At 36.0% G+C, this 18,731-nt stretch overlaps 2 protein-coding genes across 4 annotated transcripts in view; both read right to left on the reverse strand.

Moving 5' to 3' along the window:
- Positions 1–2,798: 2,798 nt before the first annotated feature.
- il12a (interleukin 12a) lies at positions 2,799–4,294 on the reverse strand. Its single transcript, XM_062988040.1, has 5 exons — positions 4,129–4,294; positions 3,994–4,035; positions 3,623–3,766; positions 3,319–3,357; positions 2,799–3,198 (listed from the first exon to the last, which is right to left on the reverse strand). Exons 1-5 carry the CDS (start codon positions 4,255–4,257, stop codon positions 3,070–3,072), a joined length of 483 nt encoding a protein of 160 aa, XP_062844110.1. The 5' UTR covers positions 4,258–4,294; the 3' UTR covers positions 2,799–3,069.
- Positions 4,295–15,369: 11,075 nt separating this feature from the next.
- The window catches only part of schip1 (schwannomin interacting protein 1), a 169,726-nt gene continuing 166,364 nt past the window's right edge, over positions 15,370–18,731 (reverse strand). For all 3 annotated transcript variants that reach the window (XM_062987497.1, XM_062987495.1, XM_062987496.1), the window contains 2 exons: positions 16,874–16,967; positions 15,370–16,094 (listed from right to left, as the gene is read on the reverse strand). In XM_062987497.1, the coding sequence (XP_062843567.1) occupies positions 16,043–16,094; positions 16,874–16,967 (146 nt within the window). In that variant the 3' untranslated portion in view covers positions 15,370–16,042. The remainder of the gene's footprint in view (positions 16,095–16,873; positions 16,968–18,731) is intronic.

The raw sequence follows: 18,731 nt of genomic DNA on the forward strand, positions 1-18,731 counted from the left end.
CTCTCAACCCTGCAACCTGAAGCTTTAGTCTTAAGACACACAAGCACTAAAAACCTCATTTCATATTGTACTGTTTATTGGTTCAAAATAAGAATCAGGCTCATTTGACAGCTATTTATTTAAATGGGAAATGACAGGCCAGTTAGTCTGCTCCAGAATTATTGGCACTCTTGATAAAGTTGGTTAAAAGGGAAACTATAAGAGAAGAATGAACAGGCAGAAAATCTTTATACAGATCCATCAAGGTACTCCGTACAATTTTTAACTTGGTTTGAGGTGTTTTTTTAATTATTCCAACCATAAACCAGTTCGAGCTCACTGACATGGGCAGCCAGATCTTTATTTTAAATCCCCTGATATTTCATAGCATCCATGTTGCTGTGTATTTTAACATGGTTTCCAAAGTTTTAATTTGTTATATTTGAGCCATTTAAACCTTTTTCTTACTCTAATGCTTGATGCATAAGACAGTTACATTTGATCTTTAGATTAGAGAAAAATGGACAGACATTCTTCTGCAGATTTTCAGGTAGAGCAGCATTCATAGTTCAGATAACTATGATCCCTGCACCATCACACTACCACCACTATTTTTGACTGTTGGTTCTTATTGTGGAATTATCAAATATAATGTGACATACTGTTTTGTGACATTGTTGCACTTGACTGAGGTTTGTTAGACTGGCCACTACTGAAGATAATGGTGCTCACTCTGGTTTGCTGAAATCCCAGAGCCTTAGATATAAATTACTTCTTTTCATTATGGCTTTTTCATAGCTCTGTATACCCCAGTAACACAGACTCAAGTCCTAAATGATAACATTCCTGGTACTTTTAGTTCATAGGCATTTCAAGAGATTCAGATAATGATGTTTACTTATTTTTTTACATAACTCCCAGCTATTTAACCAAAGTAACATTTATTCATGATCTAACAAGGGTGCCAATAATTTTAGTGCAGACTATGCATGTATTTCAAGTCTAGGCGTTTTGTAAAGCTATAAAGCCGTACGTATGGACTGTGGAGCTTTGGAACAAGTCCTGAAAGTTGTACTCTGTAACCACTAAAATGCACTTCAGGGTCTGTCCGTACTTGATTGCACATTTCTTGTTTTTTTTTTTTTTTTTTCTATCATGTTTTCTTAGTGAGTGTGTTTTCTCCCTGCTGTTACACCATCATGTATGCTTGTTCATTTCCAGATACCAATTTGTGTTTACTGGTTTTGAGCTGTAAAAAACTGAAACTAAAAGAGCACGGGTAGCATGTACAGTTTTATATCTTTAGTTAATAATGACTTTTTAAAATTTTTTAATTTTTATATTAAATTATATTCTGATCTATGAGAATTTATTCACCTGAGAACTACACATTGTACTTTGTCACATTTTGATCAATGGTATGTAAGTAATCGTCTTCTAATGACTGAGTTTTTAAGTAAGTATTTTAGCCACATTGCTAAAAGGTATATGCTACGTAAAGACATGATTTGACATATTTAGTGTCATATTTTGACATATATAGTGGTCTGCTCCAAACCCTGATTCCAACATGCTTTATTGCTTTTTTTTTTTTTTTGCACAGATACACTTCAAAATTTTGTGGAAAGCCTTCTTAGAACAGTGTAGTATGTGTGTTGGGGAAGAGGCTCCATATTTATGATTATGGTTTTGGAATGGGATGCCCAACAAGTATCTGGACAGTGCAGAAGATTCCCACCAAAAAAAGGCAGTACCACTTTATTGTTGATGTCAAAAAGTTACATATACTTGAATATAATTTCTGCAGCTGTTTATTCTGTGAAAATTAATTACAGTTTGGAAACGTTGCTAAATTTTTGGCCAGCTTAGGAAAAATTGCACAACACATCAAACCTTAAGGCACATGGGCCAAGAACAAAACTCTCAATACTGGACTGTTTGCTGTAATTTGTAAATTTATCTCTGGACTAACAGTTGAAACAAAGAGCTGGGATCTTCTGTTCATTCTGAATATTTTTTCCTATTACGTTCTGATCTGTTTAAGAATCATGTCTTCTGAAGCACAAATCTGTCATACTTGGTCGGTGTAAAAAAGGGCAAACCCATGTAAGCTCAGGTTTTTACTTTTTATGTACATAGAACTAATAGTGCTCTTTAGATAGGGCAGTGGTTGCTCAGTGGACAAGGTACTGGACTATTGATCAGAAGGAGGATTTGAGCCCCTCTCTGACCAACCTTCTGCTGTTGGGCCATTTGCTAAATGTAAAAATGTAGATATTAATTAATGTACTTAGCTGTACATTTGACTGAATAAACACAAAATGTGCTTTTGTAATTTGTGTTTCATTGTCTGAATCTGAATTGTATAGTCTGACCAGGTAAAGTGTGAGTAAGTGGGTGTGTTATGCCCTGTGATAAACTGGCGTACTGTACTGGGAACCTATTTAGCCATCAATCTGTCTATTTGTCTTATCAATCTATCTGTCTACCAATCCATCACACTGTCCTGCCATCTATTCATTCATCAGTCCATCGATTCACCCAGCTATTCATTTATTGCATTCCATCCAACCACCAAATCCATCCATCTGTCTGGATTATTTAAAGTTATTTGTTCATGTATTGATTTGTTGTGCTTTTTAGTTTTTGTACACTATGTTAAATTTTTGGTGTGAACACACTGTGACCCTATCCAGGATAACTGGCCCACTAAAACACACATACACGCAACAACAAAATAAACTAATAAAAACAGAAAACATTTCTTTTTAAAATGCTTTATTATAAATAGTTAATAAATAGAATAGTATTACGGACACCACTGTAAATAAATAGGTTTGAATCAAATAAATAAACAAAGGAACTTTAAATAATCACCATGAAGATATAAATATATTAAAGCACCACATGGTCTCCACTGGAGATTTAGTTAGCTTATACATTTCTTTTTCCTCAGAAAACAGATCAATAAATAGATGCTGTGGAGCTGTGGAGAAAGCAGTAGTGCAACATTTCATAAAGTCATGGTTAATAAATAACTATAAATTAGGAGTTAGCATGATGGTATTGATGATGGTAGTGGTAACGCAATCATTTCTTGTATTCGCCAGCACAGATGTACCCCAGTGCTCGGGTGATGGTGATGGCACGAACATGAAAGCCCTTCAGCTGTTTACACAGATTCTTGCGATCTTTAAAGGGGTCTGTTGCTGTCCAGCTCTAATGTTAATGAAGAGAGACAAAACAATGGTAACAGGTTAAGTACGGTAGCATTGATACCCTTGTTATATGTGTGTTATGTGGATATGACATGTAAAAAGACTAGAAAGAGAGATTTACCTCTGGTTGATGTGCTGAGTTGAGCAGCAGTGAGCAGTTCTGGTGTGAAGAGGTGTAAAAGACATGACGGTTACTAGTGAACGCAAGCCTAAAACCTGACATTACATCTGAAACATCTAAACAAAATCTGCATTTCATTTGCAATAATATAAAGTACTGTACAGCTCATCTGTAAGACTCACGAATAAATAGATGATGAACGAATTAATGGATGGATGGTACAAAGACAGATGTATAGACTTATGGATGCAGACAGACAGACAGACAGACAGATAATAGATTAATGATATGTACAGTCTTTTACCTGAAGGGTTTGAATGGAATTCGTAATGGACTTCAGCTCAGTGATGGACGCAGAGTTTTGATTCTCATCCAGAGATGCCATGTAAGCTGTGAGTCTGGACTGATGATACGTCAGATCCTTTGCAATGTTCTGCAGGCATTCATCCTAAAACAAGAGTGTCAAAACAGATTAGGGCTTAAGAAGGTGGTCTGAGGTACATTTCAGCCAATGAGCAAGCATCTGGCAGTTAGACCTCTCCTAATAAAGTTCATCATAATAACTGTAAATGTGGGAGTTTTATCAATGCATTTTGCTTAAATTAGGTACAACAGCTAATCTGTGTTAACACGTTAACAAATTACTGTTTCGTGTACATTTGTTGTGGCTCTTACCTCACTGAAAGAAGAGTTCCTTTGGCCAGAGCATGTCAAGTCCTGTAAGACAATGGGAAACAAAACAATTTCAGATCTGGATAAAGATGATATAAAAATGCTTATTTTTTGCTGATCATTTTCTATAATTCTAACCTGACTGGGTTGACACACAGTTGGTGTCTGTGTGCTTGGGTTCACAGTTGTTTCCAGTTCTGTGCAGTTAAATCCATAAAACAGTGCGCTGATTGTGCTCTTTTCTGCCTGTGGTAGACACAAAATCATATTAATATAATATTAGTATATACTCAATTGTGTGGATTTCAACCAAATTTCTCTCTAGGAAAAAGAAGCCGGTAGACAAGGGTACAAACAAGGCAGCAGCCATGAATTGAACATTTGGGTGGACCGAATTTACCTGGGGTGGGGTGATTGTGGTTTCCTGCCATTTTAAAGCATTCTAGTCATTAATACCATTACGCAAAGCAAAAGAAATTGAGTAGAATAAGTTTATTTATGTTATACGTTATGTCCTTCCTAAAATATATAGTGATTACGTGCAAACACAAAGCCTTGGTACAAACACGTGTGGTTAAGGTACAGGACTAGTAATCAGAAGGTTGCTGGTTCAAGCCCCACATCAGACAGCTTGCCACTGTTGGGCCCTTGAGCAAGGCCCTTAACCCTTAGTTGCTTGCAATGTATACTGTCACAATTGTAAGTCGCTGAAAATGTAAATGCAAATGATGAGGTTGAAGCCCTTCTGAAATTTGAAGCTTCATGTGTAAACGAGCCAAGTGGCGCGCCGTAGTACAGAATGACTACATTTCCCATGAACCACCGCGCTCGTCAATGCTAATTCGCAACACCTGAACTCGGTATTATGCTGCCTTCAAGTCCTCCTCGGAAGTTCCTACTTACGAGTTATATGTAATGCAGATTGTTAGCTAATCGACTGAATATACCAAAACAGGTGGATGAATGTACGTAAACAACACAAACATATCTGTGCACAAAATATCTGCTCATGAGACAACACTTTTTGGGTTCTTCTGATCAGCTTTGTTGCTATTCTTCATCAGAACAAGTGCACGTTGTGTACAAAATGTATACAAGCTTGAACTTTACATTTAACATGCAAAACTACTGCTAATAAGCTCAAACTTTTACTGATTACTGTAGGGGCAGCATCCATACCGGCAGTCGACATGACTTGTTAATGACACGCCCCCACGTCGGAAACTCGGCGCTCATCGAAAAATTCGAGTTTCCCACTGCTAAATACGACATTGAGTTGCCATTCATGTGCCCTCATCTCGTAAATACGATATTTCCGACACGACATGAAGGCAGCATTATATTAGTGTATGTTCACAACAGCGCAGTGCTCAGTCTTTTATTCTCATGGACTGAGCCGGTATGTTGTATGGTATGATTTAAAAACAAAAAACTAAACAAAAAGACGAGAAAAGTGAATAATATCTTCTGTCCTAAATGAAAGAATTACACAATAACATTTGAACGTGAGCGGTGTTGCTGAGGAGATTCGGGGTGCGTTCACGTTCACTTAGATTTTAGACGGATTCACTAACTAAACGGTTCACTATCAGTGCTGTCTGGTTTTACTGAAGCCTGATCAATTATTATGTATTAAAAGAACTTGATATTGCTATAGTGAATCTAAGTGCTCTTTATTTTCTGAAGTATATAGTGTTTGTGTACAGAAACTTAAACAGGAGATTCTGATTTCCTCAGCACGTAGATTAAATTCGACTCCTAGTGGTTCATTTGTTATAAAATACAAATGAAGAATTTAATTTCATCCACTCTACTTACTTGGTCAGTGTCTCTATATAGGACGCTCTTTATGGAGGTCAGTAGCTGTTTTGCCGGAGCTGCACATTGCGCAAGCGTGGACTGAGGGCTCCTGCTTGTACGCAGAGGGGTGGCATCAGCAGATTGGCACACAAGTACCAACAACAGCAAACACAAAGTGGAACCTGAAGAAAGAGAACGACACATCAAGCACTTAATAATGATTTCAGGTGTTTTATTTACATGCTACTAAAGCTATTATATTGATTAGCAAATTATATTCTACTCAGATAAATTACCACATATATTACCACATATTACAAGTTACCACATACTACCCAACTAATTACCACGTAAATTACCATATTACCACATGTTACCACATGCTAACCACATAGATTACCACATATTACATGTTACCACATACTACCCACATAGATTACCACTTAGATGACCATATACCACATATGTTACCACATGCTACCCACATTTTATCCACACCCATTACTACATATAAACCACAAAGTAACCACATGTATAACCACATTACCACATATATTACCAAATATATTACTATCTATTAACCACATCCATTGCCCAATACTAACAGTATACATTACTACATTTAACCCCATTTATTACATATTAAAAGTACAAAATAACACATAATAAATCTTGTTTTTTTTTTATTAACAACCATATACAACAGCACATAACTAATTATGTGATAATTAATGTTTTCAGATAATAATCTAAATATTAATATTAACCACAAATACTGTATTATCAGTTATCAACCACACACATATTTCACCACATACTAATCACACGATCATATAAAATTGTGGTATGAATTTTAAAAATATTAGCTAAACCTACACAGTGAAAAAGTATTTTTTTTTTCTCTTATGTGTTTAAAGGCTACAGACTTAAAACAAAAAATAACTAACGAAATAAATGTATTACTTTGGCATGTGTAATGATTATTAAAAACAAAAACTAATTTTTTTTAAATAAAATATATATACTATTATGACTACAAAATTGTGTCATAATAATAATAGTTTACTAAAATATTATTAATAAAATACAGGTTAATGTAACTGTGTTTTTATGAATTTGGGTTAAGTTTGATAAGCAGTACCCTCAAAGGTTCAAGTTGGGAAAGTACTTTTTTTTTAGCTACACTCATAAGGTGTGATGGTCAATTTTATACATAGCAATCATAATAATTACATAACAATCATAATTATTTCTGAATGCAACAGTGGATGAATTTTGAAAATAGATCAACATTTGTTAAAGTTATGGGCAAACTTACAGAGGTCCTTTTATTTGTCTCAGTGAACATATAAAAACTGATGATTGTCATTTCTATCCACTAACTTGGATTATTTAAACAAAAGTATTAAATATTTGTTCACTATTAATGTAACCTAAACATTCTCTTTAGTATCTATAATGTTTATTGCATACTTTTAAAACGACAGACAAAATCTATTTTTATTATCTACAACATAATAATAATAATAATAATAATAATAATACCTTCTAAATAGACATAATACAATCTATATTATTAAATTCACTTCAAAACTGAAACAGAGCACTGAAATAAATAACATTGTTTTATATACCTAACATTTTCAATAACGTTTCCCCAAATTACTTTACAGTTATTTATTGCTTTAAAATAATATAAGGAGTATAATATATTGTATGGATGTGATTAAGATTTAATTAAAAACGGCTCATCCAATCCTCTACTTAAACAGAAGAACAGCAGTAAATGTACTGAATGGTACTCACCGTACATGATGGTTGTTAGTGTAATGATGTGCCTTAGTTTAATTATTAGATTTTGATGAGTGATAAGATGATAAATGATTTTAAATGAAGTGTCCTTGGTGTTATATAGGCTCAGTGTGGGGAACTTCCCTATTGCTCAGAATACAGCAGCCACAGTGGTGAGCATCATATCAGAAACTGAGACTGTGGCAGTACGGTCACTGCAGTACAGTATATGACAGTATAGTACAGAAAAGTGCAGCACACTTTACTGCATTACAGTACTAACATAAGTACAGAACACTACAGTAAGTTCAGTAAACTATAGTAAAGTGCAGTATACCTTTGTAAAATACAGTGCATTAACGTACAGAACATACAGTGCAGTACAGCAATAATCCAGCAATTTAAACTCTGGAAAAACGAGGATCAACATTATATTAAAACAGTGATCTTTAAATAGAAACAGCTGAAAAATAAAAGCAAATTTCAAAGCTTTTAATTAGATTATCATTTACAAATAAGGATGCTCATTTAAAATAAATAAATTCACTTTACTTTACAGAGCAGAGGGAGGGAAAGAGAAGCTTCAAACAAAAGGATTTCAAACTGTGTTATATTAATTAGTGGAATATTAATTATTTAACATAGTCTAGTATATTATGGCAAACCAATTGAAATGATCAAACACAAAAATAATAATTTTTTTATATGATATTGAATAATGTAATAATAAGATCAATTATTTCCTAATCATATTTTCTTCATTTCTATGATACAATTTTGATTATATCTGAGTTATATGATAATAATATAATTTCATAATAGTAATTATCATTACAATTAAACATTTCATGTACAGAATATACAGTTTATGTACAGTGTGTATATACAGGTCCTTCTCAAAAAATTAGCATATTGTGATAAAGTTCATTATTTTCCATAATGTAATGATAAAAATTAAACTTTCATATATTTTAGATTCATTGCACACCAACTGAAATATTTCAGGTCTTTTATTGTTTTAATACTGATGATTTTGGCATACAGGTCATGAAAACCCAAAATTCCTATCTCAAAAAATTAGCATATCATGAAAAGGTTCTCTAAACGAGCTATTAACCTAATCATCTGAATCAACGAATTAACTCTAAACACCTGCAAAAGATTCCTGAGGCTTTTAAAAACTCCCAGCCTGGTTCATTACTCAAAACTGCAATCATGGGTAAGACTGCCGACCTGACTGCTGTCCAGAAGGCCATCATTGACACCCTCAAGCAAGAGGGTAAGACACAGAAAGAAATTTCTGAACGAATAGGCTGTTCCCAGAGTGCTGTATCAAGGCACCTCAGTGGGAAGTCTGTGGGAAGGAAAAAGTGTGGCAGAAAACGCTGCACAACGAGAAGAGGTGACCGGACCCTGAGGAAGATTGTGGAGAAGGGCCGATTCCAGACCTTGGGGGACCTGCGCAAGCAGTGGACTGAGTCTGGAGTAGAAACATCCAGAGCCACCGTGCACAGGCATGTGCAGGAAATGGGCTACAGGTGCCGCATTCCCCAGGTCAAGCCACTTTTGAACCAGAAACAGCGGCAGAAGCGCCTGACCTGGGCTACAGAGAAGCAGCACTGGACTGTTGCTCAGTGGTCCAAAGTACTGTTTTCGGAAATCAAGGTGCCAGAGTCTGGAGGAAGACTGGGGAGAAGGAAATGCCAAAATGCCTGAAGTCCAGTGTCAAGTACCCACAGTCAGTGATGGTCTGGGGTGCCATGTCAGCTGCTGGTGTTGGTCCACTGTGTTTTATCAAGGGCAGGGTCAATGCAGCTAGCTATCAGGAGATTTTGGAGCACTTCATGCTTCCATCTGCTGAAAAGCTTTATGGAGATGAAGATTTCATTTTTCAGCACGACCTGGCACCTGCTCACAGTGCCAAAACCACTGGTGAATGGTTTACTGACCATGGTATTACTGTGCTCAATTGGCCTGCCAACTCTCCTGACCTGAACCCCATAGAGAATCTGTGGGATATTGTGAAGAGAAAGTTGAGAGACACAAGACCCAACACTCTGGATGAGCTTAAGGCCGCTATCGAAGCATCCTGGGCCTCCATAACACCTCAGCAGTGCCACAGGCTGATTGCCTCCATGCCACGCCGCATTGAAGCAGTCATTTCTGCAAAAGGATTCCCGACCAAGTATTGAGTGCATAACTGAACATAATTATTTGAAGGTTGACTTTTTTTGTATTAAAAACACTTTTCTTTTATTGGTCGGATGAAATATGCTAATTTTTTGAGATAGGAATTTTGGGTTTTCATGAGCTGTATGCCAAAATCATCAGTATTAAAACAATAAAATACCTGAAATATTTCAGTTGGTGTGCAATGAATCTAAAATATATGAAAGTTTAATTTTTATCATTACATTATGGAAAATAATGAACTTTATCACAATATGCTAATTTTTTGAGAAGGACCTGTACATATATATATATATATATATATATATATATATATATATATATATATATATATATATATATATATATATATATATATATATATATATATAGATAGATAGATAGATAGATAGATAGATAGATAGATAGATAGATAGATAGATAGATAGATAGATAGATAGATAGATAAAGATATAGATATAGATATAGATATAGATATATAGATTCAATTTTGTCATTGCTCAGTACAAGCACAAGGCAACAGAAAGCAGTTGGGCTTGCAGTACCCACACCACCATGTACAATGTTGTTTTCTTTTGGCTTTTTTGACTTCTTTAACTCACTGGTTAAATTGCCAGTGGCCAATTTAATATTTTAAAAAATCCAACACTAGTGCAGCACACAGTTTTCTTCATTAAAGCATGTGTGCAGCTGTGAGACCTGCTGAGAGCTACTGCATAATCACTACATAAACCTGCAGCCTCTGGATGAGTGTGAACACTTTTCTGTTGTGCCATTCAGGAGTATATTGACATATTCTGACACTGCTCCTAAATTAAAATGTTTAAACATGTGCAACACTCTAAAGTAACGCATTTGTTTTATTTTTTATGTACTTTTTAAAATTTTACTTTTGGTTAAGTGTCTTAATTGGGTTATGTAATGTAGGGAACTTTTACAGAACCATTGTATCGGTGGAATGACTGTGATGTCACCCAGGTGGAGGCCGAAGAGTTAGCTGAGCAATTCTGAAAGTGACTCTGTTCTTGTAAGTTGTGCAATTGTATGCATGGGAAAAAAGATTAAAAAGAGGCAAAAGAATTCCAGTGTGTGGGCTTTCACATGATTGGGAATTATCATACAGTTTCAGATCATTAGATTTTCTTTTATTGCCTAAATAAGAACCCATAATAGATCCAGCACAAAACTTTTAAAAGCCTGAACTTGTGTTAAAAACCATGTAGAAAATATTAATGCATGATGAGAGACATATTTCATTGTATTCTTAAGATTTCTGCAACATTTCCTACATGATAATTGACAGTACAAATGTATTTTTACTTTATAGCATGGCCTCTTCATTTCTGTTCTCTGAGCCAACAACAACCTCTAAAGGGTAGAAAATCAGAAAGAAAATCCAATCTGTCACTTCGTACAGGTAGAAAAGCCTGCTTGACTGTGGTCACTGCCACAATTCAGCAGCTTTTGAATTATACACACTTACTGACCATCAGTCAGGTAGAAGCAGTACAGCACTGAAAATCCTACATACAAAGGTCTAAGGCTTTTGGTTCAGTTTATCATCTCCAACAGATTGAGAAGTTGTGCATGTGACAAATTTACTGCAAATACACGATGTTGACGTTGCTTGAAATGGCTAAGAAATGTATTCTACACCTTGTAGAATTAATGCACAGAAAATTTTGACTCTTCCAAGAGCAGCATTAAGAATAGAAGCTTGTTTGGAAGCCGGGGTTAGGGCGCAGGGTCAGCCATCGTACCGCACCCCTGGATCAGACAGGGTTAAAGGCCTTGCTCAAGGGCCCAATAGTGGCTGCATGGCAGAGCTGGGATTCAAACCTTTAACTCTACAATTGATAGCCCAAAGCTCTACACACTAGGCTAGCACTTAGTATGGTGTTTCTAATGATGTGAAAAGTAAACGTTGTTTAAAGTGTAGCTTTCATGTAGCACTGAGTGTAGTTCCAATTTCAATGGTTTTGTGTCATCTAAGGTCTTCTGGAATGTCCCTACATTCCTGATACATGGACAATAAGTCATTTCAGGAGGATGTCTCATAAGGGACATTAGGCAATGTCCACCTTTGTCTCATCTTCAATCAGAGAATCACGAAAATTGCTCCAAATGTCAGTTTCAGACTACACTTGGCTGCATGTTGTGGTTAGTAAGGTTCCTCAAACAATTTTGATGACTCACTTTTTTTAAACCACAACCAATTTACTCTCGAGACCTTTTATTTAAGTGACTAATAAAAGAAGCATTGTATACTCTAGTGCTGCTGCTAAAAGGGGAATTACTCTACAAAAACATCATCAGTGAGAAGCTTTTTACCAAGAATATCTGTGCAGGCTGTGGAATCTCTCATTCAGGTTTCATTACACATTGTATTACATATTCTAAATGTCTGAACAGAAGAGATGTTATCTGGAAACCAAACTAGACTTTCATATGCCATTAATAAAACCCGATATTATCCAAAACATTTAAACCAATTGATAACCAAACTGATAATCTTTCAGAACTGAAATTGGGTGACATGCTGTCTGGATTCATGCAGTATTATTTATACAATTATACTATTATTTATGGCAAAACAACTGATTATTAATAATAATAAAACTAATAATATTAGTAAGAAGAATAAGACTATTATTGTTATTATTTAATTTGCCTTGTGGGTTGTCGATACAATGTCAGAAATCTAGCAACTGTTGGGTATTATAGATCAGACTAGTTCTTCCACAAAAACGCTGATTAGTTAAGTTTTTAGCTTTAAGGGATACCTTATTTATCTACTGTTCTATTTAAAGAAGAAATAAGTGTAAATTTTGGGTATTATTTGTATTTTTAGTGGTTAAAGGAAAACGTAAGTGATTGGGGTTAAAGGAGGACGAATGCGGACGAAGTATCACGAAGTATCACGAAAGTGCACGAACGCGCACGAAAACTCACGAAGTCGCTCAAAGAAACACGCAAGCGAACAAAAACGCACGAAGACGCCAACATGCACCACAGCGAATCAGACAGGCTTGCAGTACGCTTTTTTAGTTTGGTTTGGTTTTTGTAATTTTAATATTCAATCTCCTTATCAGACGCTGGTTTAGCCGAGAATCTGGAGGGCTGTGTTTCAATCCATACAATACAGTGTGCCTGAAATAGTAGCTGGCTGAACTCGCTGTATCAGTCATTTGGCGAAATTTGGATATTTTAACCAAATATTTCACATTAAGTTATTGAATGCACCTTTGTAAAAAGGTCCTTCCACTGTATATATCTGAACAGTTTGTTTTAGTCACACATTCTTTTAACCCTTTGATGCACAACCTGGGTCAAAAGTGACCCAACTGAGTTTTTATTTTCTATATCTTTGCAATAAATTAATTTCGTCATTCAAGCTTCCATGAATTTTTCAATGAACTTGTTTTTGATCATCACAAATCCTTATTTAAGTTTTATATTTTTTGCTTTTTTAATAAAAATCATTTTTGTATCACTACCCTCCTAATGCACAACATGGGTCAAAAATGACCCTTATGTATTTACTATGGAATTTGACAGAAACTACTGACATTTGTAAGTGTTTGTAGTCAAAAACATATTTACTGATCTTTTGAAAGACAACCAAAGATTAGGCTCTTGAATCTTGAATATGTCCAATACTATTTGCTTGCTAGCTGTTTACATATTGTAGTATAGATAGATTTTATTAGCTAAGACAGCAAATACATGAATAACTGACAAATGTGCATATGAAAATATTCTTGAATGGATGAATATGGGTCATTTTTGACCCATGTTGTGCATCAGAAGGGGTTTGCTTAGCTTGTGCATCAAAGGGTTAAAAAAGCGTGTTATTTAAACATTACTGTGTATGGTGAGCAGAGATGGATTGGCACCCTGTCCTGGGTTCATGCCTTGAGCCTGATGATAAATAAAATAAGCTCATGGGTTTTAATCAATTGAAGACAATTAAAAACCCACCTCTTTACTAAGCACTTAAACTGAGAACTAACATGTACTTATAAACGCTCTTATTTAAAAAATGTTCTAACAGGGCTTCAGCAGATTTGTGTTTTTGGACTGTTGTATACTTAAACTAGAGTTGGAATTGTTTACTGTGGAAGCTTTTCTGTAAGTCGCTCTGGATTGGGCGTCTGTTAAAGACTGAAAATGTAAATGGAAACAAAGGAGCACAAAAGCGTATGAAGAAGTACAAAGATACCTGACCATGAGGTTGACTGGACATCCTATTCCAAAACTATTGGCTTGCCCCAATTTGTGACACTAACAGTGTTCACAATTCTGGGAAAACCTTCTACTTTGCTGCTAGATTTTGAAGCCTTGTTGTGTCAGTCAACAGAGTTTGAGGCCAGGCACTGGTGTTAGATGAGCAAGCCTGGTTAATGGCCAATGTTCCAATCTCCCCCAATTTGTGTTTCTACCTTATGCATACCATATACGGTATATCAATATATTCAGGGCTGGACTGGGAACAAAATCCAGCCCTGGACATTTTTCTTGACCAGCCCACTACAAGCACAATCACACATAACTACTTATATATACAAATTCTACAATATTTCTTAAAATTTACAGTTTCTTAAATGGTTCTATTGGATTTCCCCATCCTGTCTCATTAAATCGCAAGAAATAAAATCAGTCTTTAAACCTTTAACACTTTAAATATGATTTTTTCGCACTTTTATTCACACGTGATTCACGTTTGTTCCAAATTAGCGCATTGCTTCGATGAACAAAGAAATAAATCGCATGTGTAAATACTTTAATATGTTGACAAGGGAAAGTAACCATGTGAGCTATGCACATAATCACTCTAAAAAATGTCCTGAACAACTGCATTTTCCTTTCTGTATTATAGAGGATAAGATAGTGTTTACTTTTTCTGAGGAGCAGAGACTAATGGTACCATCTCAAATTATATCCACCGCCCTATGTAGTGCACTATGTTGGACATGACATAATAGAACTTTCACAAAAATAGTCCTTAAAACGGCTGGTTTAAAGCCCCTGATATCCAACAGTAGCTTAGATAACTACTTATTAATCATTCAGTGACTGTTAAAAGAAATGTTTTGTACTGTTAGGAAGTACCCTAAGTAGGGCATAGGCGACATTTAAGATGGGCCCACAAGTCTCTTCTTGAACGGCGTTACTAACAAAGCAGAGGCTCTGAACACTAACTTTTCCTTTTCTGCTCTTTGGCTATACTGTAGTTAGTTCCTCAGTGCCAAACAGGTTATCCCGTTTCCTGCACTTTTTTGCATCTGCTTGCAGCTTTTTCTGTTTTTTATCACTGACTTTTTCGACCATTTCTCCATCTCGCACTCGAGTCTCATTCACTATGTATTTTTTTAACTGGTGGTTGTGATTACGGTTTATCCTGGGGGAGGGACATTTCAGTGAGGATACTGTGGTGGGCCAATGCACACTTCAGGATTATTATTCAGGAATATTTAAAACAGAATTTATTTTTCACTCTCTCAGCGGCCCACATACAGAGCGGCCCAGAAAACTCCCAGTCCATCCCTGCATATATTGTATGACAGATTAAAAGACATCAAACATCAGGACACTGTATATGAAACAAAGTTTTAATTTTTTTATTTTACATATTTGTACATAAACATTTCTTCCCTTCAAATAAACAATCTGAATACAATAGGATGAAAATGATATTAACACACTGATTTAAAATGACTCGTGTCCGAGGATCAACATTCACAAAATGTTGAATACCGATCAGAGTGAACAGGTTACCAAAAAGCTACGACTCGATTACAAGGCAGGCATGTTTCCTTTAGACGTTTAGCACCTTCAAATCAAAAGTTTCAGTTAAGAACTACCATTTGTGCAAAGTAACAGGCCGAACTTTTAAAATACTGTCCAACTCAAAATCCTCAGCAGTTCATATTTATTTAGTTATTTATTCATTTTTTACAGTGAGGTCTTTTTTAAAGCATTTTAAAATCTGACTTTCTACACTTTTCTCATTATATTTTTTTCCTTTATTTTCTTCGCAGTTTGACAGATATAATTGCTGGCAAATGTAAAACGGTAAAATGAAGAAGTATTAAGAAGCAAGGCCAATGACAGCACAGAAAGCCAGGAACAGTATGTGAGACGCATTTTTGTTTTTCACCGGTCTGGAGCACTCCGTCATTTGGATTTGTACAACCACAGAAGCAAAAGGAAAGTGTCTCTTCTCTTTTCCCCCGCCATGATGGGAGGTTTGGAGGGAAGAAAGCACGTCTTATTTGGAAAGAGTCTTCTCAGCCATGTGCTTTTGCTGGCTCTCAGCATGCCTGTGGGCACAAACACACATAGAAATACGGTAAGCATCATGTTTACAGCTTACACACCTGACCGTGAGCTTGTTGGACATCTTATAGCAAAATGATAAGTATTGTTAGAATTTGCAGCAATAACAGCCTCCCATCCCAAGAGAGAATCCACTGCTGCTCGTACAAACTTTGATCTGATTAAGGAGAACCGGATCACTATATGCTCACTCTGTCATGTGTCTAATCTGCGGGCGCTTCTTTTCACCTGCCAGTTTTGAGTTTCCACACAGAGCTGTATCATGCACAAATGCAGGGATCCAGGGTTCAAAGTCACAGCCAGCCAGGCATCTAAATAAAGACATGATTGGGTATGTCATGGGGTGGATGGCCGGTTCTCCATGATCGATTGGCATCCAATTCGGGGTGTGTTACTGCATCGTGCTGAATCATTCTCAGGGGACCAGACCTACTGTGACTCTGACCAAAATAAAGCAGTGGTCAAACATGATTATGAAATAAAAAAGAAGTGCTGTTTATCTTATGCAATTATTTCAGGGAAAATAGGAAAATAAATGATCAGAAATCATCTAATCATAAGACTTGGGATGACATGCAACATATGTCATGGGCATTTACTTCCCACTGCACCCAACCTCAATGATGACTCTTGCGTCATGTTCTTCCATCAATGGAAAACATAATACGTCTAGCATACTCATAATCATACTGTTACACTGAATGCCAACTCACAGGTGGTTGGGGTCAGTCAGGTCTTACCAATGTAACCAATGTGACCTCACCTGGTCAGATCTTCAATATCCACTAGCATGGCATCCTGTTCCATGTGAAGTTCGTCCCGAATTAACAGCAGCTGCACAAGCTCTTCGTTCAGACCTGCTCAGTCACAGAAGAAACAACCACAACATTAGCAAACGAACCAAAAACCAAAGGGCTCAATTCTGCTGAGTTTTTCTTGTAGCGACAATACATTCTAATCTACGCTCTACTGTATATGGTTCATATAAGTATGTGAACACCTGATTGGACATTCCAAACCATGGGCATTGACACGATGTCGCTCTCCCAATGTAGGGGTATCAGCTTCCACTCTTTTGGGCTGGCTTTTCTAAAAGATTTTGGAACATGTCTGTGACTATTTGTCCTAATAGTCAGGCAATTATGTTGGACAAGAAGGCCTGGCTCTTAATCAAGGCTCCAATTCATCCCAAAGGTCATACTTAGTCTTTAATCTTAACAGGTAGAAAGTGTGTCCACAGCTCCTGGTCTTGCCTGCACGATGCACTTTATGCTCATGTAAGCCTGTCCCTTTGTCTTAGCTGAGTTCATAGCAGGAGCAGCTTATTTGTTTACATCAGTCTACTCTTGAATTTGAGATTTCTGTTTATCTGGTTAACGTTGAGACTTGACTAGAACATTGTTAGACACATTGATCATCAGTCATTTTAGTTATACCGTGAACTGTCTCAATTAAATTACCATGTAAGTAATTTGTCAGCCTTCCAACACAAGTGAGTAAAATTAAAACATAAATACATCAATTAGATTGAATTTAAAGAGAAAACTCTGATGTAAAAAGTTAAGTGGATGAGGATCACTGCAGATCCTAGGTTCTGTTTCACAAAGATTAAAAATATATTTTCATGTATTTCAATTTCATTTTGATTGGACAACATGTTTAACAACATGGTCACAGGGCAGATTTACAGAAATCTGGGTCCAAACCCCTACATGACAAAGCTGCGATGAGGAAAACTCCCTAACAACGATTAGAAGAAACTTGTGAGGAACCAAAACTTTAAAAGAGGAAGCCGATCTCCTTTTTCATCTCTTTAGTCCATCCTGTTTGTCCTTTTATCCCAATTTCTCAAAGGAGAACTTATTATTATTAGTGAGAGCAAACAAGTATTCAACCAGATTCGACTTTTTGTTCATATACACTGATGAGCCAAAACATTAGGACCATCACTCAGAATGTGGAGGCCAGTGACTAGTTGGAAACAATTTGTTGGGCTGATGATAGTTATTTATAGTTCATGTGCTGAATGCAGCAGATATGATCAGCATAAAGTCACTCAGGTTTATTATGACCAGATGATTTGGCAATTTCTTACCAGATGTCTCAAACCTGTAACGGCCAACAAAGGCTTTGCAAGTCCTAATATTATTAAGTTGTGGTGTCTACATTCTTTCCCTGTATTCTCATTAAAACTGATGTTTGGTGATGTATTTTAAACATATCTTTGTTTATATTTGTTTATATTCAAATGAATTAATTTAATTCAAGTTCCAAATCAAAATACATTGTATGTACATTTGATGTAGGTATGGCACAAGGACACCCAACCTAATTAGTGTTATTGGTTCAGTTTTTTTTCAATTTATCAATTATAAATTACATGATTCCAACTTTGTGACAGTTTGGGGTAGGCCCATTCCTGTTCTAGCAAAACTGTGACCTTGTGCACAAAGTGAGATCCAAGAAATGGTTTGGAGAGTTTGGTGTGTGAAGAAACTCTAGTGGACTGAACCATTAAAGACCTTTGGGATGAATTGGAATTTCACTTGCAAACAGGCTTTCATGTTCAACATCAGTCTGACTTTACAAAAGCTGTTTTGTAGGCACTCTGTGGATTCTGT

The sequence above is a fragment of the Trichomycterus rosablanca genome, chromosome 25 (assembly GCF_030014385.1).
Source record: "Trichomycterus rosablanca isolate fTriRos1 chromosome 25, fTriRos1.hap1, whole genome shotgun sequence".
Lineage (NCBI taxonomy): Eukaryota > Metazoa > Chordata > Actinopteri > Siluriformes > Trichomycteridae > Trichomycterus > Trichomycterus rosablanca.

Coding starts and splice junctions, on each gene's coding strand:
- il12a (XM_062988040.1), bottom strand. CDS start 4,257: ATGATTTTGTGTCTACCACAGGCAGAAAAGAGCACAATCAGCGCACTG. Junction 3,767..3,993: donor GGAACTCTTCTTTCAGTGAG/GTAAGAGCCACA, acceptor CTCTTGTTTTAG/GATGAATGCCTGCAGAACAT. Junction 3,358..3,622: donor ATTCCATTCAAACCCTTCAG/GTAAAAGACTGT, acceptor TCTTCACACCAG/AACTGCTCACTGCTGCTCAA.